The sequence below is a fragment of the Equus caballus genome, chromosome 1 (assembly GCF_041296265.1).
Source record: "Equus caballus isolate H_3958 breed thoroughbred chromosome 1, TB-T2T, whole genome shotgun sequence".
Lineage (NCBI taxonomy): Eukaryota > Metazoa > Chordata > Mammalia > Perissodactyla > Equidae > Equus > Equus caballus.
The window spans coordinates 119,104,207-119,130,379 of NC_091684.1; the positions used below are offsets into that span (position 1 = coordinate 119,104,207).

The 26,173-nt window shown below is 41.0% G+C and overlaps 1 protein-coding gene across 2 annotated transcripts in view; it reads left to right on the forward strand.

The window, feature by feature from the left end:
- The first annotated feature begins 9,028 nt into the window (after positions 1–9,028).
- The window catches only part of ENTREP2 (endosomal transmembrane epsin interactor 2), a 425,400-nt gene continuing 408,255 nt past the window's right edge, over positions 9,029–26,173 (forward strand). The window contains exon 1 of one of the 2 annotated variants that reach the window (XM_070231148.1): positions 9,029–9,357. In XM_070231148.1, the coding sequence (XP_070087249.1) occupies positions 9,139–9,357 (219 nt within the window). In that variant the 5' untranslated portion in view covers positions 9,029–9,138. The remainder of the gene's footprint in view (positions 9,358–26,173) is intronic. The other variant, XM_023651586.2, reaches the window with a different exon arrangement.

Here is a 26,173-nt window from a genome sequence, read left to right on the forward strand (position 1 = left end):
TCAGCAATTCCAAAAGTCTCATGCACCCATATGTTCATTGCAGCATTATTTACAATAGCCAAGATGTGGAAGCAACCTAAGTGCCCATCAACTGATGATTGCATAAAGAAGATATGGTATATATGTACAATGGAATACTACTCAGCCATAAAAAGGATAAAATCGTCCCATTCACAAGAACATGGATGGACCTTGAGGGCATTATGTTAAGTGAAATAAGCCAGATAGAGAAAGGCAATCTCTGTATGATTCCACTCATATGTGGAAGTTAAACATGTAGACAAAGAGTACAGATTAGAGGCGACCAGGGGAAAGGGGGTTGGGGGGTGGGCACAAAGGGTGAAATGGTGCACCTACAACATGACTGACAAATAATAATGTACAACTGAAATTTCACAAGGCTGTAAACTATCATAATCTCAATAAAAAGTTGAAAAAAAACCTCTCAATAAAATGAGTATAGAAGGAAAGTATCTCAACATAATCAAGGCTGTATATGACAAACCCACAGCCAGCATCATACTCCACAGGGAAAAACTGAAAGCCATCCATCTAAGACCAGGAACAAGACAAGGGTGCCCACGCTCACCACTCTTATTGTGAGGTTTTGGCCAGAGAAATTAGGGAAGAAAAAGAAATAAAAGGTATTGAAATTGGCAAGGAAGAAGTGAAACTCTTGCTGTTTGAGGATGACATGATTTCATGTATAGAAAACCCTAAAGAATCTATCAGAAATCTATTAGAAATAATTGACGACTACAGCAAAGTTGCCGGGTACAAATCAAGTTACAAAAATCAGTTGCATTTCTACACTCTAATAGCAAACTAACAGAAAAAGAACTCAAGAATACAATCCAATTTACAATCACAACAAAAAGAATAAAATATCTAGGAATAAATTTAACCAAGAAGTTGAAAGACTATACAATGAAAACTATAAGACATTATTAAAAGAAATCGATGATGACATAAGGAAATGGAAAGATGCACATGGATTGGAAGAATAAACATAGTTAAAATGCCCATACTACCTAAAGCAATCTACAGATTCAATGCAATCCAAATCAGAATCCCAATGACAGTCTTCATGGAAGTAGAACAAAGAATCCTAAAATTCATATGGGGCAAAAAAAGACCCTGAACAGCTAAAGCAATCCTGAGAAAAAAGAACAAAGCTGGAGGCATCACAATCCTTGATGTCAAAATATACTTCAAAGCTTTAGTAATCAAAATAGCATGGTACTGGTACAAAAACAGACATACAGATCACTGGAGCAGAATTGAAAGCCCAGAAATTAAACCACACATCTGTGGACAGCTGATCTTCAACAAAGGAACTAAGAATATACAACGGAGAAAGGAAAGCCTCTTCAATAAATGGCTTTGGGAAAACTGGACAGCCACATGCAAAAGAATGAAAGTAGACCATTATCTTACAGCACACACAAAAATTAACTCAAAATGACTAAAGATTTGAAGGTAAGGTGTGAAACCATAAAACTAGAAGAAAATATAGGCAGTAGACTCTATGACTTCAGTCTTAGAAGGATCTTTTCAAATAATACATCCACTCAGGCAAGGGAAACAAAAGAAGAAAAAAACAAGAGGGACTTCATCAGACTAAGGAGCTTCTGCAATGCAAAGAAAACTAGGAACAAAATGAAAAGAAAACCCAACAACTGGAGAAAATATTTGCAAATCACGTATCCGACAAGGGGGTAATCTCCAAAATATATAAAGAACTCTCATAACTCAACCACAAAAAACCAAACAACCCAATCAGAAAACAGGTAGAGGATATGAACAGACGTTTTTCTAAAGAAGATATACAGATGGCAAACAGAAACATGAAAAGAGGTTTAACATCACTAATCATTAGGGAAATGCAAATCAAAACTACGATGAGATATCACCTTACACCTGTTAGAATGGCTATCATTACCAAGACAAAATACAACAAATGTTGGAGAGGATGTGGAGAAAAGGGAACCCTTGTACACTTCTGGAGGGAATGCAAACTGGTGCAGCCACTATGGAAAACAGTATGCAGATTTCTCAAAAAATTAGAAGTAGAAATATCATATGACCCAGCTATCCCACTACTGGGTATTTATCCAAAGAACTTGAAATCAACAATTCAAAGAGACTTATGCACCCTTATGTTCACTGCAGCATTATTAACAATAGCCGAGATGTGGAAGCAACCCAAGTGTCCATCGACTGATGAATGGATAAAGAAGATGTGGTATACATGCATATACAATGGAATATTACTCAGCCATAAAACAGACAAAATTGTCCCGTTCACAACAACATGGATGGACCTTGAAGGTATTATGTTAAGCGAAATAAGCCAGATAGAGAACGACAAACACCTTATGATTTCACTCATAAGTGGAAGATACACACATGGACAAAGCGAATAGATTAGTGGTTACCAGAGGGGAAGGAGGTTGGGGGGTGGGCATAAGGGGCACATATATATGGTGACTGACAAATAATAATGTACAACTGAAATTTCACAATGTTACAAACTATTATGACCTCAATAAAAGAAAAAAAATTGGAAAAAAATTTAGATCTCTTCCCTCCCTGCACTAACTTGTCCTTTAATTATTTTATTTAAGTGTAGAATGCTTTGGGTATTGACATCTTAATGTTTAAGTCCTTCTATCCATGAACATGGTGTCTTTTCATTTATTTAGGTTTCTTTAACTTTCTTCAGCAATATTTTGTAATTTTCAGTGTACAAGTCTTTTGCCTCCTTGGTTAAATTTATTCCCAGGTGGCAATGAGATAGACAGTCTAAAACCCAATGGACAGAGACAAGCCAAAGTTTCCATCTATGTGTTACTCTCTATCGAAGTCCAGGGACGCCTGCACTGCTTCCGACACTCCAATTACAATTATCCAAACAAATGTACTTCAGAGCTAGTGGTGTTGACCACAGGATACTGGGAACAAGTTCAAGTCTTGGCTTTTCAATTACATACCTAAGTGGAATTACTGGATCATGTGATAATTCTGTTTAGTTTTGAGAAACTGTCAGACTGTTTTCTATCTACATTTTACATTCCCACTAGCAATGAGTGAGGGTTCCAACTTCTTCACATGCTTGCCAACACTTGTTATTTGCAGGGGTTTTTAAATTTATAGCCATCCTAGTGGATGTGAAGTGGTATTTCATTGCGTTTTTTTTCTTATTGTGGTAAAATACACATAATGTGAAATTTACCGTTTTAACCATTTTTAAGTGGTTAATGTCACTTAATGTTTCATTAAGTACCTTCACATTTCTGTGAAACCATCACCACAGAACTTTTTCATCTTCTGTAATTGAAATTCTGCACCCATTAAACACTAACTTCTCATTCCCCCTCCCCCTCAGCCCCTGACGACCACCATCCTATTTTCTGTCTCTATGTATTTGACTACACTAGGTACCTCACATAAGTGGAATCATATAATATTTGTCCTTTTGTGACTGGCTTATTTCACTCAGCACAATGTCCTCAAGGTTTATTTATGTTGTAGCATGTGTCAGAATGTCCTTCCTTTTTAAGACTGAATAATATTCCATTGTATATATATGTACACCACATTTTGCTTATCCATTCATCTGTTGGTGGACTCTTGAGTTGCTTCTGCTTTTTGCTATTGTGAATGGTGCTGCTATAAACCTGGGAGTGAAGATGTCTCTTTGAGTCCCTGCTTTCAATCCTTTTGGGTGTATACTCAGAAGTGGCATTGTGGGATCATATGGTAATTCTATGTTTACTTTTTTGAGGCACTGCCATACTGTTTTCCATAGTGACTGCACCATTTTACATTCCCACCTGCAGTGCACAAGGGTTCCAATTTCTCCATATCTTTGTCAACACTTGCTATTTTCTGTATTTGGGTTTTTAAAAAAATTATTTAATTTTTATAATAGCCATCCTAATGGATGCCAAGTAGTATCACACTGTGGCTTTGATTTGCATTTCTCTATTTAGCAAGGTTGAGCATCTTTTCATGTGTTTACTGGCCATTTGCATATCTTCTTTGGACAATTGTCTATTTAAACCATTTGCCCATTTTTAAATTAGATTGTTTATCTTTTTGTTTTTGAGTTGTAGAAGTTCTTTATATGTTCTGGATATTAAATCATGTCAGATATATAATTTTCAAATATTTCCTCCCGTTTTATAGCTTGTCTTTTCACTTACTTGATAGTGTTCTTTGATGCACAAAAGTTTTTAATTTTGATTATGTACACCTCATTTTTTCTTTTGTTGCTCCTAGTTTTGGTACTATATCTAAGAATCCACAGTCAAATCTAAAGTCATGAAGATTTATACCTATGTTTTCTTTTAAGAGTTGTATGCTTTTCACTCTTATATGTAGGTCTTTGATTCACTTTGAGTTAATTTTTGTATATGGTATGAAGTGGGGGTTCAACTTTCTTCTTTTGCATGTGAAAATCCAGTTGTCCCTGACTCATTTGTTGAAGAGACTATTTCTTCCCCATTGAACATATTTGGCACCCTTGTCAAAAATCAATTGGCTTGAGATAGATGGATTTGTTTCTGGACTTTCAATTCTCTTCCAGTGGTCTGTCTGTCCTTATGCCTGTATCACACTGTGTTGATTACCGTAGCTTTGTAGTAAGTTTTGAAATCTGGAAGTGTGAGTCCTTCCAACTTTTTTCTTCTTTTTCAAGATTGGCTGCTGGGGCCGTTGCAATTCCATGTGAATTTGAGGATTGGCTTTTCCATTTCCGCAAAAATGTCTGTTGGAGTTTTGACAGGGATTGCATTGAACCTGTAGAACACTTTGGGTATTGACAGCTTAATATAAAGTGTTCCTATCCATAAACATGATATCTTTCCATTTATTGAGGTCTTCTTTAATTTCTTTCAGTAATGTCTTGTAATTTTCGGTATACAAGTCTTTTACCTCCTTGGTTAAATTTCCCAGGTAGTTTTATTCTTTTAAATGTTTTTGTAAATGGAATTGCTTTATTAATTCCTTTTTTAGATTGTTCAATGCTGGTATATAGAAATACAATTGATTTTTGTGTATTGATCATGGATCCTGCAACTTTGCTGAATTTATCACCTCTAGTAACTTTCTTGTGGATTCTCTACAAATATAGGATCACATCATCTGAAAATGGAGACAGTTTTAGTTCTTCCTTTCCAGTTTCGATACCTCTTATTTCTCCTTCTTGTCTAACTGGTCTGGCTAGAATGTCTAGTACAATGTTAAATAGCAGTGTTGAATGTGGACACCCTTATCTCATTCCTGATCTTGGGGAAAGATCTTCTGTCTTTCACCACTGAGTATGATGTTAGCTGTGGGTTTTTCATAAATGCTTTTTGTCATGTTGAGTAAGTTAAAGGAAAGTGAATTTTAAAATGCTATTTGTAGAAATAATTTGAGGCCTACGATAATGTTATCATCTTCCAGAGGTGACTTTCTATCGTTTTTGCCAGCTCCCAGTGGCCAGAGCAATGCAGGATTACCTTAATCCAAATTCAGGGTTTGGGATCTCTGGATATCTGTAACCAGAAGGAAGGTTGGCTTATTCCCTCAATCTCGGGGTGCAGTTATCCAGGATTCCATCACAAACAGGACATTGGTGTACTCAGTCCCCACGCTTGGAGGGCCCTGGACTCAAAACTCATCTTTCTAACCCTGTGCAGTCGCTAGAGCCAGAAGTGCAAGAGCCCAGGGCAGAAGCTGCCCAAGTGCTGCACGTACCTCTCTGGATTCCTTCTCCTTCTGGATCTGGGCCTGGCGTTCCTGCATTATCTCCATAATTCTTTGATACTTTTAAGCAGATATTTCAAAAGTATTTCATCTGGATTCTCAGTTGTCTTCAGCAGGAGAATCTGCTAGCCCACTCTTCCTGGAAGTGGAGGTTCTCTGATGATTAGCAGTTTTCCAGAGGTGGAGATTGTGAGATCCAAGCACAACTTTCTTCTGCCTTATGAAGGATACAAAGAGACAGATTTATTTCTTATCCATCTGTGTAGAGGTACATGTTGAAAAGAGCAAGAATCTGAAACAAGGACACTGTAAGTGAGGCATTTGTGTTATTCCTCTTCCCTCACGTCAAGCAGGCATGCAGCCTGCCTTTCAGAAAAAGCTCAGTCACCCTGTCATGCTTTGCTTGAGAACAATGGTCTTAGTCTATTAGTCTCATCTGATCTAGGAGAAGACAAAATTGCAATAAGTTGGTCCCAGAGGTCTCCAACCATCTCCCATAATACCAAGACATGTCCTATAAGCCTTTTATAAGAGAAGAACACTGACGAGCAAAGAGAATCAATGAGTTGTCAGATCAGAACCTGGGCTAAGCCCCTTTCTTCCCACTCTCTTTCTCTCCTCTCCATCTTCTCTCCCTCCCGCCCTCCCTCCTTTCCTTCATTCCTTTATGATTCACTTTCAGGAAACTGACTCACTTTAATTATTTATATCTCCAAATCCCAACTGTTTATCACGGTAACTTTAGCTACTGCATTTAATACAATAGAAATTTTAAATTTTCTAATATATAGAAGTGATTTTTAAAACAGCAAAGTAATTTTAATTTCCAGATCAGTTTCTCCCTCCACCCCCAAATCAAATTTCACAGAGAAGGTGGATCCCTCTCCTAACCTACCCCCACCAAAAAGCCCTGCTGCGCTCGCTGCCTGGAGCTCTCTTTCCATGCCCTTTATAAATAGAAGGAATCGATCCACATATATTTTGGAATCACATCTAATACATAAATGGAAGTTCACTGGAGCTTTCCAACATTTGGTGACTCTCCCCATCATGTGCCAACTAGGACACCAACCCCACTACATTTTGTCCATATTTAACATCGCTGACATCTCCCAGACATCTCCTAAATCCATCCAGTTCTGGATATCTCCACCATCTCTACCTATTCTAATCCCAAACACTGTCACCTCTTGCCTGGAAGACAGCAACAGCATCTGAACTCTCTTCATGCATTTGGGCATCCCTCAATTCATTTTCTATATTGTCGTCAGAAAGCTCTTTTCAAAGCTCCTTATCATCTAGTTTTTGGCTCCAGCTGGAATTCTCCATAACACTGAACCCAGTTGCCATCGGCCTTGGAGGAATTATCTGTGGGCTACCATTCTCCTCATTATACTGTTCTCTAAGTACAGGAAGCTTGTCTGCTTTTGCTCATCCTTACATCCTTAGTGTCCAGCACATAGTGGATGTTTAACATATTTTTTGAATACTGGATAATATCAATAACCTCTATGTAATTTGCTAATTGGTTATGCTCATTGCCTGTTTCTCTCCTCCCCCCTAGAAAGCAGGGGTTTGTCTGTTTTGTTCACTCATGTACTCTTAAGAGCTAAGTGCCTGGTGCTGAGAAAGCCATTTGTGAACTTTGGTGGCAGGAATGAATAGATGAATGAAGGAATGAGGTGACTACAGTGGGAAGCCAACTTTCTGGCAGTCCATGATCTTGCTTTGGTATTGTTCCAAACCCTTAAAAAGTGCTGCCCTGTGAATTTCTAGATAGAGGATGTCTCCAGGAAATTTGAATTTGTTCTCCAGTGCTCTAAAAGAGGCCAGCCTGAGGCTCAGTCGTCTTAGAGATAAGAACTGGAGGAGAAGGCAGCGCTGGCCAGAGGCCAACATTTTGAGGTCAGCCACTTTATCTGTGGAATTCCCCACCTTCTGTTCATCCGTTGGCCATCCTGTTAAATTGGAAAATAAATCCCACTCCTGCTAAGGTGTTGGCTGATAAAGGCTTGAGCTATTGCCCCTTCAAGAGGAATTTGCATTTTAATAGAGCCTCGTCAAGCCCCAAAGGAATCAATATCTCTAAAGGTGAAATTGCAAGCACCAGCAACTGAGATATTTTGGGGCGAGACTCTTCAGTGTTTCCCATCCAACAGAGGACACCCTCGGTTCCGCCACACCGCTGTGGAAGAAGGGTCTCTGGAAACGACCCCCATCTCCCTTTATTACTAGAACTTTGCCTATTTATGTCTGACCCCTTCAGACTTCCCAACACTCTTGGGTCTCTTAATATGTCAATCCAGCCTTTTTCAACATCTGCAGTCTTGAGATTGTCACACCAACAAGGCCACAAAGCGAATTATGGCACTCAAAACTTCCAAGTTTTCTAGGTACCTCCAATAAGCTCATAACCCTTATTCAAAACCTTATACAAGAAAACAGAGCAGAGATGATTTAGTAGGTCCCTAATGACACTGTTGATTTAAATTCGTTTTGTGCAATTTGTTTTAAGCCCAAACTTTTTACTTGTATCAAAAACCCTGCAAACGAAAGGTGGTAAGAGACATTCGTTTGCGAACTGGGACTGTTTTAAATGCCGAGTCCTCCAGGGCCAAATTCTCAGCGGATGGCTTGAGAAATTCTGGAACTGCGGAAAAGCGGCATCTTGGATCTTGGAATTCCGCATTCGAGAGCGGCTCCTGGCCGCCACACCGAGGACAGGGCGCTCGGGATTTACCTCCTCTGCGCTCCCCGCGCTGCCGGGTGGGCTGCCCCGTCCAGGGCTGGCTCCAGGCTCGGCCCCTGCGGCACGGCGGGCCCGCGGGCCCGGCTCCCAGGCCCCGTCAGCGCCGCCGGCCGAGGCGCCGCCGCGGAGGCTGCTGCCCTCGTCCGTGACGCGCCTGCGGTCCCCACTCTCCTCCCCGGGACCCGGTGCCGACCCGGCCGCGGGGGCCGCACCTGCGCCCCCCGGCCCCGGTCCAACTCCGGCCCCGGCCCAGCGCGCGGCGGCGGGGCTCGCGCCCGGGGACGGCGGCGGCTCGCCCCCGGCACGCGGCAGCGGCGGGGCTCGCGCCCGCGCCCGGCCCGGGGAACGCGCGGGGCGGGCGGGAGAGGGCGCAGCGCGGCGCGGCCGGCGGGCGGGCGGCCCTGCGGAGCGGCGGCGGCGGCATGGGCGCGGGCACAGGCAGGGGCTGCGGGCGCCCGGCTCCCCGCCCGGCCCGGCCCGCTCCCGGCGCGCGGCCGCCGAAGCCCCCGCGGCCGGCGGGCAGGCCGTCCCCGCGCCCGGAGCAACTTGCCTCGGACCCTCTGTGAGGAGAGGCGGCGGCGGCGGCGCGCGCCGGGCTGGGCGGAGCGGGGCGAGGCGTGCGGGCGCCCGGCGCGATGCCTCGGGCCGGCGGTCCCCGCGCGCCGCGCCCCGCTGCGCTGCCCCGCAGCCTGTCCCGCCTGCGCGAGTGCCCGGGCCGCTCCCGCATCGTGCTGGCGCTCGGGGCCACGCAGATGGCGCTCGGATGCCTCATCGTGGCCGTGAGCTTCGCCGCGCTGGCGCTCACCACCTCGGCCCGCGTCCGCCACTCCTGCCCCTTCTGGGCCGGCTTCTCGGTGAGTGTCTGCGGCCGGGCGGGGACGGGGCTCCCGGGGACCGAGGGCTGCTGTCCTCCAGGACGGCACCGCGGGAGCCAAGTTTGGGGGGCGAACGCTCAAGGCCGAGCTGCTGTAGCGCGGGGTGCAGTTCAAAACTCCGGGCAGAATAACTCCGGGGACCCCACTCACCGCTCTCGAAGCGTCGCCTTCGCTTCCTATTGCTCTGATCCCCGGAGTTACTTTTCTTAGAGGAAACAGAAGCCAGGCGCCCGCCCTCCGCCCAGCCCGCAGCGACCGGAGGGACCGCGGGGTGACGGTGGGCAGCGGGCGCGCATCTGGCCGCGGGGTCCATGCCTGGGCCGGCGGCTCGGCCCTCGGGGACTCTGCGCGCTGGGGACCGGGGACCCGCCCCGGCCGATCTCGGTGCAGACTTAGCCAGCCAGGCTGCGGTGACCGAGGCGGGGAGGTGGGATCCGAACCGGATGCGGAGGTGCGGCTCCGCGCGCGTCTCGCCTTTGCTGCGGCTTTAACTGGGGACTGGGGGCGCAGGGCGCGTCCCGTCGGGTTGCGGGTCAGTCGTGGCGGCAGAGCCCGGCCAGCCCCCCTGCGGCCACTCGCCGACTTGGCGTCCGGGACTTCGCGTTTCCCGTGTCCGCTCGGACGGCGGGCTCTGTGGGCAGTGGGACTGGGCAGGAGACTCTCAGCTGGAGTCTGGGGGGCGTGTTTCCTGAGCTCCAGACCCCGAGGGTGACCGATTTTCAGGCTGTTGACCCCCAGATTAGAGAAGCCGATGACTAACAAACCTCCATAGGAGAAAGCCACCAGGAAATCTCTATTAAAGGAAGTGATTGTCTCCAAGAGTTAATTTTTTGCGCATTTTATAGCCTTTTGATGAAAGTTGTTTTTTCTATATTAATAAAGAATGGACATATGGAAACGGGAAAAATACATGCAGAGCAGATATTTATAAACAGAGGCACTTGTTCTGAGAACTCTTGACATCTGTAACTACATTTGGTTTATGGTGCTTAAGTGTGTCTGATAGGCTTAAACTGTAAACTCAGTATGTTTTAATTTCATCTCCAGAAATCCAAAACAAGCCTTTGTAATGAAGGTTTGCTATTTGTTCTTGAGTTTTGAAATTTAAAAATTCTGTCCAGCTTTGCTTTGTTGTTGTTATTCTTTTGTATCAGCCTTTGTTCTCTAAGTCCATTGCCTGGCTTTTAAAATGAGATCTAAGTAAAACTGACTCTCTGACACGCTGATCGATACAGGTGTGGTCGTTCATCCTAATGGGGGTATTAATTTCCAAGGCTTATTTCAGACTAAGGGTGAGTCCTGGAGAGCTGATTAGGAAGAACAGAACGTGTGGCCACACTGTTCCAAGAGAGGAGGGTGGAGGCAGGAACCTGGGAGCCATGAGTCAAATGGACCACTATACATAGTTTTCCCACATCTGTTGCTCAATTCTTAGCATTATTTGACCTGCATTGTTTTCATGTCATCTGCTTGTGGGCACTGAGGTTTATGTTTGCTGGAACCAGCCTACAGGTGGCAGACTGGTAAGTTAGCTTCCCTTCCTGGCTCCTCCCTGAGCCTCCCCTCTCTCCATTAAGCCTTAGCTAATGGTTTTGGGACTCTGAAAGGGCATGGAAAAAGAGCTACCTTTTAGTAATAAGCATGAAAGGGAAAACATTAATTGGACAAGGTAGAAAAGCTATTTATGTGAAAAATGTGCAATCACTCCATTTTCAGCTAAAGAGTTAAATAAATATGTACAATAATACAGTTTGCATTTCCAAGGTTATTCCTTTCGACAACTATAACCTGTTAGTTCTAACGTCCCCCAAGTCAGTAATTCTATGGATGTCTGCTTTGTGCAGACCTCCCTCTGGGCTCGGGGGAACAACAGTGCACACAGCAAACTCTGCTTACGTTGTAGAGATTTTTAAGGTAACTTCTGCCCTTGTCACCCTTGTATCTACTTTCTCATGGGCTTGTTTTCTTTCCTCAAACTTAATCTGCTACAAGCACCTTTAAAATTCTTTCAGAATCGTGTATACTGTTTTGCACATATTGTCTCTGCCCTTTGCAGAAATAAATGGTGGTTGGTTCCAGTTACGCTGGGACACGTTTATGTGTTAGCGTGGGTGTGAGTGGTGACGCTGACCCCTTGCCATATATATGCCTGCCCCCTGAGACTTGGAAACTGCTTTGCAAGGATATTTTTCATTTAAGAATGGTGACTAGGGTTGCTGGCTTTATACCGGAATCTGCTCTGTGGGGTTAGGGCCACACTCTGCTTCCTCTGCATTTTCCAAAATGAAGTATGTGGGTTCCTTAGCAATCTCTAGGTTTCTGGGCCTTCTCTATGGTGTGTACGTGATGAAGAACCAATGTCAAAACAACCCTCTTCTATTTAAGCAAAAAAACGATACCTAAGTAAAACAGCTCCTATTTATTGAGCACATACTGTGTGCCAGATGTTAAGCTGAGTGTTTTCCATGGTGAGATAGCACGTTCCCTTGGTGGCCGCTGGTGCTCACACTTGTGTGCCATTCTCTCTACTTGAATTTGGACTGGGCCTCTGACTTCCGTAGCTAGTAGAATGCAGCAGAACTGAGGCTTTCTCAGTGCTGTGCCCTGGCCCTAAAGGGTCTGGGCAACTTCTGTTACACACGCTGAGCTGAAGAGGGATTAAGTAGCTTCCTGTGTTAGTCAGGCATCTCCAGAGAAACAGAACCAATAGGACATATATATATATATATATATATATACAGAGAGAGAGAGAGAGATTTATTAGAGGATTTGGCTCAGATGGTATAGAGGCAGAGAAGTCCCATGATATGCAAGCTGGAGAACCAGGAAAGCTGGTGGTGTAATTCAGTCCGAGTCCAAAGGCTCAAGAACTGGGGGGCCAATGGTGTAAATCCTGATCTGAGTCTGAAGGCCTGAGAACCGGGAGTGCTGATGTCCGAGGGCAGGACAAGATGGATGTCTCAGCTCGGTCAGAGAGAGTGAGTTCGCCTTTCCTCTCTCTGCCTTTTTGTTCTGTTCAGGCCCTCAAAGGTTTAGATGAGGCCCACCCACATTGGGGAGGGGGGTCTTCTTTACTGTCTGCTGAGTCAAATGCTAATCTCTTCCACAGATGCCCTCCCAGACACACCCAGAAAAATCTTTTACCAGCTATCTGGGCATCTCTTAGTCCTGTCAAGTGGACACATAAAATTAACCATCGCACTTGCTCAAGGTCACTCAGCTAGAAAGTAGCCAATGTCAGGTTTAAACTTAGTCGCTCTGACTTTAGACGCCACACTCCTAACCATTACACTAACTGCCCCCTAGGCAGAGGCAGAAGGAGATGAAATAAACACAGTGGTAAAGAGTAAAAGACAAACGTGTGAAAAGGTGAAGATCCAAGAGAAGTTTGGGGAGGCATGAAGTTAGGGAAGTTAGGGAGGTTTAAGGATGGGGGAGGGGAAGGATTGCAGCAAAGGTGGAGACAGGCACGGGGGCAGGAGTTCTGGCTGGAGGGAGCAGCTACTGATTCAGTCATTTAAGGACGGTTTTTAAATGGTGTTCCTGTCCCAGGTCCCTGCCATCCAGCTAGGAGTTAGGAGGTGGATTGGCTCCCTCGTGGATGAATGCTTGGCCTGTTTTGAGAGATGATCATGTGTGTGAACACTTTAGAAGACTAACAGAGCTGGGTGGAGGTCTTGAATGGTTACCCTTTGATAGAGCATCTTCACTATATTTCTTTGAAATTTTGTTAATGCCCAGGACTTCAAAGACAAATAAGTACATTGTGAATTATCCACATCGCCGGTTGCATGTGTCGATAAAGACATAGTCATTGGGAGCTGATGGTGTATGTATCTGTGTGTGTGTATTTTTATTTCTTTAAAGGCAAGACTACTGGATTTTTTCATATAAAAGCAATATATGCTTGTTGCAATAACTGAGAACAAAGAAGTGTACAAAAAAAAAATGACAGCAGTGCCGCCTTCTATCCCAAGTCTATGCCTGTAGGTAACCAGTATTACCACTGTTGGATATTGTGATCCTCCCATGCTTCCCTTTACAATCACAGAAATATTAGAATTTATGTGTATGTGTGGAATATATTTCTTTTCTTTTAAAAAATGTACAAAAAAGATTATACCACACACCTTACTCTCTGGCTTCTTTTTTTATTTATAATAAATATTCACAGCCATAGCCTATTATTATTATTCCTATTATTTTTAATGACTAAGAGTCCATAGTTGAATTATTGTAATATATTTAGTTATTCTCCGGCTGGGAATATTCTGTTTGCATTATTTCTATGTCTCTACAAACAATGCTCCCTATCTAGCCTTAGATGCCAGTGCTTGTTTTCTGAGCATAAATTCTCCAAAGCGGAATTGCTAGTCAAAGGATATTCAGATTTGGAATTTCACTAGTATTGCTGGATTAATTTCCACACAAGATGGTAGTCATTCCTGCCCACAGAAGCAGTACATGATGGTGCCCTTTTGCCACTCTCTTACCATCACAGGATGTTAGCAGTCTTAACGTTTTTATTCATCTGATGGAAGAAAAAAGATCTTATGTCTTCACTTAATCTGAATTTCCATGGCTACTTCTCTTGTATGTTGCAAATATTTTCTTGCAGTTTTTCATTTCTCATTTGGCTTAATTTTTGGTGTCTTTTGCCATATGAAAAATTTAAAAATTTCTTCTGTAGTCAAATCTGTTAGTTTTCTCTTTTACAGTTTCTGGATTTATTTTCCCTTAGTTAAGAGGGTTGTTATTAGAGAGGTGATGCAAATATCCTATTAAATTTTCTCATAATGCAATCCAGCAATTCCACTTCTGGGTATTTATCTGAAGAAAATGAAAACACTAATTCAAAGAGATACGTGCACCGCTTTGTTCATTGCAGCATTAGCCAACATGTGGAAGCAACCTAAGTGTCCATCCATGCATAAATGGAGAAAGAAGATGTGGTATATACACAATGGAATATAAGCCATAAAAAAGAATGAAATCTTGCCAGTTTCAACAACATGGATGGAACTAGAAGGTGTTATGCTAAGTGAAATAAGTCAGACTGAGAAAGACAGATATTGTATGATTTCACTTATATGTGGAATCTGAAAAACAAAACAAGGGAAGAAACAGAACAAAACAGAAACAGACTCATAGATACAGGAAACAAACTGGTGGTCACCAGAGTGGGGAGGGCAGTGGGGGAAGGTCAAAATAGGTGAAGAGGATGAAGAGGTACAGACTTCCAGTTACAAAATAAGTCCCGGGGATGTAATGTACAGAACAGGGAATATAGTCAGTAATCTTGTAATAACTTTGTATGGTGACAGGCGGTTACTAGATGTATCGTGCTGCTGATTTTGTAATGTATGTAGACATCAAATCACTGTGTTGTACACCTGAAACTGATAGGATATTGTATATCAATTATACTTGAACAAAATTTCTTTTGACTGTTTTCGTTTTATTTTTCACATTCAAATTTTAATTCATCCAGAATTTATTTTGCAAATGGTATTATTAGGCTCCAAAAGGCCTAACTTTGCTTTCAGACAAAGTTCCTATGGACATGTGGTTGTGTTTTTGGGCTCTATTCAGTTTTACTCTCTCAATTGTCTATTTTAGAGTTAATACCACATTATTTTGATTATAGTAACTTCATAGTGAGTTTCACTATCTGATAAGGCATGTCCCTCTACACCGTTTTCTTTTTCAAAAGTGCATTAGCTGTTCTTCGCTGTGAACTTTGAAATATCTGTGTCTAGTTTCTGGTAATACCTTTGTAGGGTTTGAATTGGAATTGCATTACATTTATGGATCAGTTTTGGAAGCACTGACAGTTTTATAATATTAAATCTTCCAATTCAGGAACATAGTTTGTGTCTTCGTTTATTCGTCCTTTGTTTTATACCTTTCAGAAAATGTTTTATGAGGATGTGTTCATGGTGGCAGAGTAGTTTTCCAATCTCCCCTAAACTCCTCTTGAAAACCAAACTAATAAAAAAGATAACCATAGAAAAAGCTCGGGAATGACGTGGTTAACGGAAGTGCTGGGGAGCCCTGGATGAATCGTATGTAGATGGGTGTGCCCAAACCACCTGCAGTGACAGGACCTGCAGAAGTACAGCAGTGGTGGCAGGGGGTAACGGGAAGTGAAAGGGAACTCTCAACAGGCTATGGGAACCAAAAGTCACCATGAGTTACCCCAAAGAGTAGGGTGGAGGCCTGGATGAGCAGATCAGAGAACAACTGGCAATACTGGAAAGGTCCTCTCAGGTTCCTAATTGTAGGTGAGAACAGCAAACCGTGTGGGGATGTGGTGGCACAAGCCTTGGAGAATGTTAGAAATGCACAATAAGTCCTCTCTGCTAGAAGGACAGTCTCACCCTGAGCAGAAATGACTGGAAACAGACCAAATTGAGGAGGACAGGAACACTGATGGCAAGAGAGAGTAGATTCAGATGGTGCCGGTTGAGGGCGGCCTCCCCGCAAGGAAAGAGCTCTCAGAAACTGTTCCCAACAGTGAAAGAGAACATCCAAAGCTGAGAGCACAGCCTTAGAAAATAAGGACTTTGGAGGTCAAGAGCTGGAGCAAAGGGCTCGAGGAGAGAAATCTTCCCAAACTTTACAAAGGTCCTGGACTTAACTCTGAGAAAGAATTAGCTGGATACATAGAGAGCTCATGTTTTGGGTCGTTAACAGATCAATAGAGCCCAGCTGGCAAAGCTGTCCTAGCCCATACCCCCATTCCAGGGAGCTTTCTCCTAATACGTCAGGAAAATCTGCCTCATTTAAACATGAAGAACAAAAAAGGAATATGATCCAAACTTATGCAAAATTGATTTGATGAAAATGAACATAATGCTACTATAGAAAATGAGAGCCCACCAGAAGAATCATAATTAATATTTCAACATAAGCTAAAAGAAAAAAGTTTTGAAAGAGTAGCATAAAATCAGAAATGTGAAAACTACAAAGGATATGGCTAGGTAACAGAAAATTATGAAGTAAGAATAGAGAGATTTTAGGAAAGAATTAGGAAAAAAGAATGTTGGAAAGGAAGACTAAGTTAGAAGTAGCACAAGAGCAAGTTGATACTATGGAAAGCAAAGAAGTAAAAATAGAGGATGAAAAGGAGAAAAATGAAAAAACAAAACCCCAACAAAAAAGACCAACAAAAAAGAAGGGGATAAAGTGAATTAGAAAGTAATAAATATAGGAGATAGGCAGAGGAGATCCAATATATGTATAATTAGAATGTCCAGGAAAGGAAGTGCAAAACAATGGAATAAAATAAATATTTAGAACTATAGTGCAAGAAAACTTTTCTAAAATAAAAGAAAACTTGAAAGGATACACTATATAACTGGGAAAAATATGAATGCAGAATATTCACCTCTGAGACATTTCCCTATCAAATAATGGATTTTAAAGATAAAGTAAAAATCCTTTGGGCATCCAGATAAAAACTCCCAGACACTTGTAGATATTGTGCGTTGGAATTCTCATAGCCAAATACTATACTAGAAAACAGAATGGCAATATTTTAAAAAGTAATTTTTTTGAAAAATTTTGCAATAAATTCTAACTTACAGAAAAGTTCTAGAGCAGGACTAAGAACTCCTATATCCCTTTACTTAAGTTCCCTAATTGTAATTTGCCCCATGGCTTGCACTTGTGTATACTCTCTTTCTCAAAAAAAAAAAAAAAATCCATCGCCATTAGTCTTTATCTTGACCTTTTTGGAGCAGGCTGCAGACAAGATGTCTGCTACTCCTAAAAACTTCAGTGTTATTTCCCCCAGTCAAGGACACTCTTCAATATAACCAACATAAACTCCTCCAAATTAGGAACTCAACACTGAAAGAAGATTGTCCTCTAATTCATGAACTCTATTCCAACTTCACCAACTTTTCAATTAGTGTTTCTTTTCCTTTTCTGGCCCAGGATCCTATCCAGGAATATGTGTGTGTCTTATATCTCTTCGCTCTCCTCAATCTTCCAGTGTTTCATGTTTTCCATATTTTCAAAGAATACACAGCCTTGTATTCTATGGAGTGACCCAGAACCTGAGTCTGTCTGATTTATCCTTGTGGCCAAACTCAGGTCATGCATTCTTGGTAAGACTATCCAAGAAATGATGCTGTGCTCTTCTCTGTGCACATCAGGAGAAATTGATGTTGCTCCATCCCACCACCAGTGGTATTAACCTTGATGGCCTGATCTTGTTGCTGTCTGCCAGGTGTTATCATCTTAAATTCACCATTTCCCCTTTGATTATATTTCATGAGGAGGTATTCTGAGATTATGCCAATATCCTGTTCATGATCAAACGTCTGCCCATCAGCTTTAGCATCCATTGATGATTTCCACCTGAATTAGACACTGCTGTGATGGTTGCCAAATTGTTTCTATTTATGTCATTCTTCTACATTTATTAGTTATTACTCTACTGTAAGAAGAGCTTTCCCTTCTTTCTCATGTATTTCATTTACTCATTTATTCATTTTAAAGTTTCTATCAATATGAATTCATGGTTACCTGTTTTATTTATATATTATCATTGTTTGTTTTGATCCTCAAATTGTCCCCAACATGTCTCCATCAAACACTGTGCATTTCCTGACTTTCTGACATGAGAAGATGTTTCAGGCTCATTTTATACTTTTCCTTGCCCCAACCCTGGAATCTGCCATTTCTCCAGGGAGCTCACTGTGGTCATTGCTAAGTGGTATCATTGCTTCTAGGCCCTCTCAGTGGACATGGCTGGGAGATTTTATACACACACACACACACGCACACACACACACACACCCCTACATATATTCATACACATATACATTCCATGTTTTTTAATGGCATTCTTTAGTTCTTGTGTATTCTTGATTATTTTTATCTACTATTTCTGTTACTGAGAGGAATACTGAAGTTTCTAACTATAATTTTGGATTTCTCTATTTCTCCTTTCAGTTTTGCTTTATCTTTTTTGGTGTTCTGTTGTTAGGTGCATACACATTTATGATTGCATGTCTTCCTTGTGAATTGACCCTTTCATCATAATATAATGTCCTTTTTTATCCCTGGCAATTTAATTTTTTTGCTCTGAAGTCTAATTTGTCTGATGTTAATATAGCCACTCCAGCCTTCCTTTGATTTTGTTTCATGGTATATCTTTTCGCATACTTTCACTTTTAACTCACCTATATCGTATTTGTAGTGAGTTCCTTATAGACAGTGTACAGTTGGATCTTTTTTAAAAACCCACTCTGCCAGTCTGTCTTTTAGTTGATGTTAGGCCATTTATATTTAATTTAATTATTGATATATTTTAATTTAGATCTACCTCCTTTTTCTTTTTGTTCCCTCTTTTCTTTTTTTATCTGTTTCCCATTTTCTGCCGTCTTTTGTTTTATTTGGAATCTTTTTTATCACTACATTTTGATTCATTTGTTGAGTTTTTGACTATATTTCTTTGGAGAGTCTTTTTAGCAATTGCTTCATAAATTACAATACGTGTACTAAACTTTTCACTGTGTCCCTAGAATCGTTATTTTACCACTTCAGGTGGAATATGGGAACCTTATCACCGTGTAAGTCCCTCATTTGTGTTGTAATTGTCTTATATGTTGCATCATATATATCTTATATATTACATCTACATACATTGAAAACCCTTTCAGACAGTGTCATACTTTTGCTTTAAAGAACTCAATAGGACAAGGGTATGCCATTATATTTACCATTTCTTTTATCCTTCCTTCATTCCTGATGTTCCATGTTTTCTTCCAATATCATTTGACTTCTGTCTGAACCATTTCCTATAGCAGTGTATTTAGAGCAAGTCTGCTGTCAACAAATTCTGTTAGTTAGTTTTTTTTTTTTTTTTACCTTAGGATGCCTTTTTTTCACCTTTGTTCTTGAGGGCATTTTCACTGGATGTAGAATTCTGGGTTGACAGTTCTTTTCTTTCAGCTGTTAAAAATGTTGTTCCAATTCCTTCTGTCCTCTGTGTTTTCTGATGACAAATCTGTGGTAATTTAAATTATGGCCCCGTATAAGTTGACTGACTTTTTCTCCTGTCATCATCATTCTGGTATTAAACTTACCTAGTGAGTTTTTTACTTTTGTTATTATATTTTTCAATTTTAAAAATTTACATTTGGTTCTCCTTTGCATCTCCTATTTTTTTCTTTAGTTTTTGTAGTTTTCCATTCATTTCTAAAATATTTATTCTTACTTATTGGAGCATTTTTATTATTGCTGCTTAACGTCTTTGTCTGATAGTTCCAAAATCTATCATTGATTGTATTTTCCCATGGAAGGTGACATTTTCCTGATTCTTTGTATGCCGAGTAATTTTGGATTGTATCCTGGACATTTTGAATATTATGTTGTGAGTCACTGGATATTGTTTAAATCCTATGGAGATTGTCGATATTTTTGTTTTAGCAGGTTATCTATCCTTTTGAGTTTAGACCAGAAGTTCTGACCAGCCTTGTGCGGGTTGTGTTCTAATGTCAGTTCAGTTTTCAGTCTTTGCAGTGCTATTCAGATCCATCCTGCACATGTGCCAGCCAGTGACCAGTCTGGCTCTTGGGTGGTGATCTATCCTGTAGTTCTGCTCTCAAAGTTGCTATATTCTGTTTAGGGTCGTATCTACATGTGCACACCTTGGAGATGAGCCCATGAGTTCATAAGCAAATTTCAGGAATCTCTTTCCCTAGCCCTGCCTTTTCTGTGATCTTCCTGGTGTTTTCTGTTTCCCTGGGGCTTCCTTTATCCAGTCCTCCAAGAACACTAGGGCTTTACCTTGCTTTGCTGCGTACTTCCTGTGCCTGCACTTGCATAGGGGCCATACAGTGGGAAGACAGAGAGAAAGAATCAGCAACAGGGCTTTTCTCTGCCCTCTAGGGACCAAGCTTCTCCTATCAGAAAGGGAAGTTTTTCTACTCCTTTCCTGCCCCTGTTGCTCTTGCTGCTATGGTGTTGCTTGGGGGCTGGCGTGTGGGAGAATGGCGAGAAGAGAAAGAAATCCAAAAGAAAAAACAATGGGGATTTCCTCACTCTCTTTTGGCATGAGGAAGCTTACTTCTAAATCCTTGAGCCAGAACCAGAGGGCTTCCCCTGAGCTCTTTCTGTCTGTCTGCACGAATGCTCAACTTTGGGGTTTGGGCTGTGTTGGGTTTTGGCTGGGGGATACTGAAGAGGGAAAAATAATAAACTACTGCCAGTTTGGTGGTACTTTGAATGGTATTGTTCTTCCCCAGTGTGCCTGCCCTTTATTTTTCAGAGTTTTCAAACCGTGAATTCCATGCATTCTATCAGGTCTCATAGCTCATAGAGAGAGACACAGGGTAGCGTGTGCTTACTCTCTGGAGCTGGAACCTCAGTGTTTTTAATGTACTTCCTATGGGATGCTGTATGCTTTCTATATTCAGATAATTGTCCTTTAAATGTAAAGGGCACAGACATACAGTTTTGAATTTGCAAGAACTCTGAGAACGTTGACCCCATGAGCCTTTTCTCAGGGGTTTATTAGAGAATGAGCTTCCAAAAACTGTAAAATGATTGGCAGAGCTTTTCATGGATGAACATTGACTATATTTAACTGTAAAACTAAAACTAAAGGATGGCAATCGGGGGCAAATTAATATATAACTGTTACATGTTCTGGTTATATAGAAATCATACAGCTGAAAAAAAGTGGGAGGAGATGAGAAAAAAGTGGGAGGAGATGAGAGAAAAGTAGAATAAGCTACTTAATTGTCACACTGGTATTAACTAGGATTTTAAAAAAGTCTCTGGAAACTGACAAAGCAGGTAGTAGAAGGTTAAATTTATTTGAGACTATTAAGATTAACAACAGATTAATACTAGTGACTAAAATTGAAGGTTTGGGAAGAGCAAAGGAGGGAGGAAGAAGCAATTATTAGCTAATTGCATTATTGCTCATACTAGTGAGGTAATACTATCCAAAATAAGAGGTTACTAAGGGGGTTATACAAGGTAATAATATAAAAAAAGTAGCTAGAACCAAAATCCTTCCTACATACCTGAAGAAATGCAGAGAGAGAACGGGCGAGCAGAGACTGCAGCCCCAATGCTAAAAGACTGTATATATGTGTAGGTGTTTTAAATATAAGGTTAAAAATCTTGCAAAGCTGATGTCAAACATATAGACTGTAGTAATATATGTAAATGGACTTAATTAATATATTTTAAAAATTTTTTCAGGTTGACTAAGAAAACAAGATTCAGAGATACACCTAAAATGAAGAGGTTTAGAAAGGCTAAAAATAAAAGAACTGGAAAAGATAGACCAGGAGAATTCACATAAAGAGAAAGCAGGGCTTTCTAGATCATTAGTTTCCACTATTTATCCTTATTACTTCCTTCCTTTATTTTGTTTTATAGATTTGTCAGTTGCATATTTAATATATATTCATTCTTTTTTAAATAGTAAAAACAATTATAGTTAAAATTTTATTTTGAATATAGGTATATTTGTAGTGCTTAGATTTCAATAGAGTTCTCCCACTTACGTCAATTTTTAGATGTTTATCATTTTAGTTTTGATTTTTTTCTTTAATCCTGGGGTTCTGTAGAAGAATGTTTCTTAGTTAGCAGATAGTCTTTTTTGAGAGGTGGAGGTTGAATGCCATTGTTTTATTACTGATTTCTTGTTTTACTTGATTATGATCAGTGAATGTGGCTTGCAAAATTTCTACTTTTTGTAATTTAACAATTTGTTAAAAACATCAGTACATGGTTACTTTTTAAAAATTTGAATCTTTTACTGTTTTGTTTATTTTTTTGTCTGTGATAGGTCTCATGGTTTGACAGGTGTGTTAAAATCATCCCATTTATTTTAGTTTTTAAATTCTTATATTTCTATGACTTTGTTTTATGTATTTTACCTTTATGTTGTTTTGTGTGTAAATGTTTGTGAATATATCTTATTTATTGATGATAGCTTTTGTCACAGGACACATTTCATTCTGTTCTAAGGTTTTGATATTAGATTCCAATTTTTCTGATGTTAGTATCACCACTCCTGTCTTTGTTTAAAACTCACTACACATATTAGAGACTTTTATTGTCCTTGTTGTAATTTTTACAGTCAACACCTTTCTCACTTGACCCACGTTTACCGTTTCTTTGTTACCATTGCTTCTTACATCCTGTTACTTCCTTCTGGCTTAAATTTCTTCTTTAGTCACAGGCATCTTATAGTAATTCTGTCAGTGAAGGTTTGTGAATGTTTGTCTGAAAAAATTCTTTATTTCACTCTCTCTCTTGAATTCTAGGTTGACAGTTATTTTTCCTCACTATTTTGGAGATGTCTTCTGGCCTCTGTTTTGTAGAGAATTCTGCTCTTGGTGTGCTTATAAATTTGTCTTTCCTTGGGTTGATTTTAAAGTTCCTTTTTGACTGGGCAGTCTGCACTTTCAGTGAATGTGGACTTATTGCATGAATTCTGCTCTGGACATCAGCTGTTTGAATCAGAGTGTTGACCGTGTCCTTCTATGTGTATCTTGGGCTTTCTTCTGTCCTATGTGTCTCTTTACCTCTTGTTCATATTGTCTAACTCTGTCTTTCTGTACTACATTCTGGATAATTTCCTCATGTTTGTCTTCCATTTCACTAGCTCTGTTTTTAACTGTTTCTTATCAGCTATTGAACATGTCCTTTGAGTTTCTGATTTCAATGACTATATTTTTTATTTCTAGAGGTTCTATTTTTTTCTTTTCTAAATCTATCTTTTCTTTTGTCATAGTACTTTGTTCTTTTCTTAAGGTCTTGATTCCTTCTTTTACGTCTTTAATCAATTTAAGCAAATTTTTTTTTCCCCTGAGGAAGATTTGCCCTGAGCTAATGTCTGTTGCCAGTCTCCCTCTATTTTGTATGTGAGCTGCCATCACAGCATGGTCACAGATAGATGAGTGGTGTAGGTCTGTGCCCGGAAACCAAACTCGGGCTGCTGAAGTGGAGCACACCAAACTTAACTATTAGGCCACTGGCCCCCAATTTTTTTTAATGTTCCTTACCATTTGGTGTTTCCATTCCTAGAAGTCTTGTGGGCTGCTCCTGTGTGTAGATGGCACATGGTGGGTGATCTGGTTTCCTTGTACATTTTGTAATAGTGTTTTTTGTGGGGAGAGGGGTTGAGGAGATCTTCAGTGGCCATTTCCTGTGGAATCCTCATGTGGTGTGAATTGACTGTTTCTTCAGAGAGCCTTTGCTAAACTTGTTGGGTGCTAGTTGTCAGCATCCTGGAACCAAATTTTCTGTTATCTTATCTGCTTGAGGGTTGCTACATGAGTACCAGTAATTCATCAAATGTTCCTTTCTTTGAGAGTGGTCACTTTAGGCTTAGATTTCAGTTTTGTCTTTCCCCACCTCTTGTGGACCAGAGGTCTTGACTCTCCTTCCGGCTTGGACATTAGAACCTCAGCTAGGCCCCTAGTCATCATAGCTGCCTCTCTTTACTCTCTGCCCTCAGTTGAGCTCAACACAAAACATTGTTTTCTTGTTTTGTTGTTATCAGTTGCTGTCTGTGGTGGGAAGGTCTCTGTGTTAATCTAGGCTGCTGTCTTGCCTGAATTGGGAGCTGATCTCTTTTTAAAAATTTACAAGTGTGCCCCTTATGTAAATAGAATGTTGTTGCATTTTGTTTTTCAATCTTATCTTTAAGTCCTTGTGGTTTGATTATAGGGAATTCAGACCTTTCCCATTTATTAAGCTAAGGATAGATTCAGTCTTATTCCTTTTGACTTAATTTATTATTATACTTTATTGTTTTTTCTTTCCCTTTTGCTGGCTTGATCAAGTTGATTTTTAAAAACTATTTGTTTTAAAAGACTGTGGTAAAAATACGTAACATAAAATGTATAATTTTAAACACTTTTCAGTATACAGTTGTGTGCCATTAAGAACATTCACAACGTTGTGCAGCCTAACACCACCTTCCATCTCCTGAACTTCTGCAAAACTGAAACTCTGAACCCATTAAACACTTCATTCCCCGCTCCCCCCCAGCCCCTGGGAAGCACCATTCTACTTTTTGGCTCTATGAACTTGACTATGCCAAGTGCCTCATATAAGTGGAATCATTCAGTATTTGCCCTTTTGTGACTAGCTTATTTCACTTAGCATAAAATTTTCAAGGTTCGTCTATGATGTAGCATGTATCAGGATTTCCTTCCTTTTTAAGGCTGAATAATATTCTATTGTGTGTAAACGCCATATTTTGTTTATCCATTCATCTGTCAGTGGACATGTGGGGTGCTTCCACCTTTTGTCTATTGTGAGTAATGCTACTATAAACATTGGTGTGCAAATCTGTTCTTAAGTTGGTTTTTATTCCATTCTTCAACCCTTTTCTCTTGCACTTCTCCATCTTCTGGTGGTTATGTTTTCATCTTTGACAATCTAAATCTAAATTTTCTATTAGCACACCAGATTAAATGATAGATCTGATCACTGTCTTTCTTTTATTCGAGCCACATGGTTTCTTTGTGCTTTCTCACCCCTTAGTTCCACTTCTGCCACTACCCTGTAACCCCATAGGAGAAAACCTTTAGAAACTTTTCTCTGTCCCTGGTTCATTTTGAAAGACTTGTTCAAAAGAAAATGGACTTTGACATTATACAGTCAACATGATTTGAGTATGTAAGGGAGGTTTTTTTTGCTTCATACTTCAGTCTTTTATTGAGGAATTTTGAATTTGAATCTTGAAAAGGTCAAAAAGTACTATATCTTATGGTTTTATTGAAGAGTAAAGAAAATATAATAAAGCCTGTGATGGTTTCTTAAGGCCACTTTCTATCGTTTCTGTATTTGTTGGTGAGTTCAGACCATGTGTGAGACACTTTGCCTTTGCAAAGCTGGCATCAGAGTGGCAGCAGTGGAAGGAGAGACATTGACAGACACAGCAAAGGCTGGGACAGGGCTTCCAGTCCCCAGGACTGCCCCCTCCCTGGTGCCCCAGAGGCACCGCTGCTGAGAACGCTGCCTGGTGAAGGGAAGACCCTCTGTCTTTTGAGAAGCCCCTTTGCCTTTCTCACAGGGCGGTCTATGTAATGGCGTCTGTTAGCTTTTCAGGAGGCTCTGCAGAGGCCTGCCCGTGTGCCAGCCAAGTGTAGCTCCAGGGCCTTCCTTTCCAGAGACCAGGTGTGTCTTCCAGGCCCACTGTCCCCCTGCCTGCCCAGGCTTCAGGCCTACCTGAATTCCGTTTCTGCGTTTAGGCACTTTAAGTGACCTAACTTTGATAGCATGTTATGGAATTTTAGTCTCAATTTATAATCATGGCGTGCTCTTATCTCCTCTCCTTCCAACTGTGGATGGAAGTTGTGTTTTGTTAAAGAGTCCAGGGCAGTGAGGTGGACGGTGATTTAAGGAGCCCACAGGAATTGAGGATACTGGCACCTTTGGGGGAGGGGAGGGTGTTAGGTCAAGTATTTAGGACATAATAAATGTAAGCAATAGTGGTCTAGTGGTTAAGATTAGGCATTCTTACCTCACTGCCACAGCCTGGGTTCGTTTCCTGGTCAGGGAACAACACTACCCGTCTCTTGACTGTCATACTGTGGTGGCTGCTTGTTGCTGTGATGCTGGAAGCTATGCCACTGGGATTTCAACTACCAGCAGGGTCACCCATGGTGGACAGGTTTCAGCAAAAAATTGGCATGGAAACCCTATGAACAGCAGTGGAGCATTGTCTGGTATAGCACTGGAAGGCGAGAGGATGGTACAGAAAGACCGGGCAGGGTACCGCTCTGCTGTCCACAGGGGCGCTGGG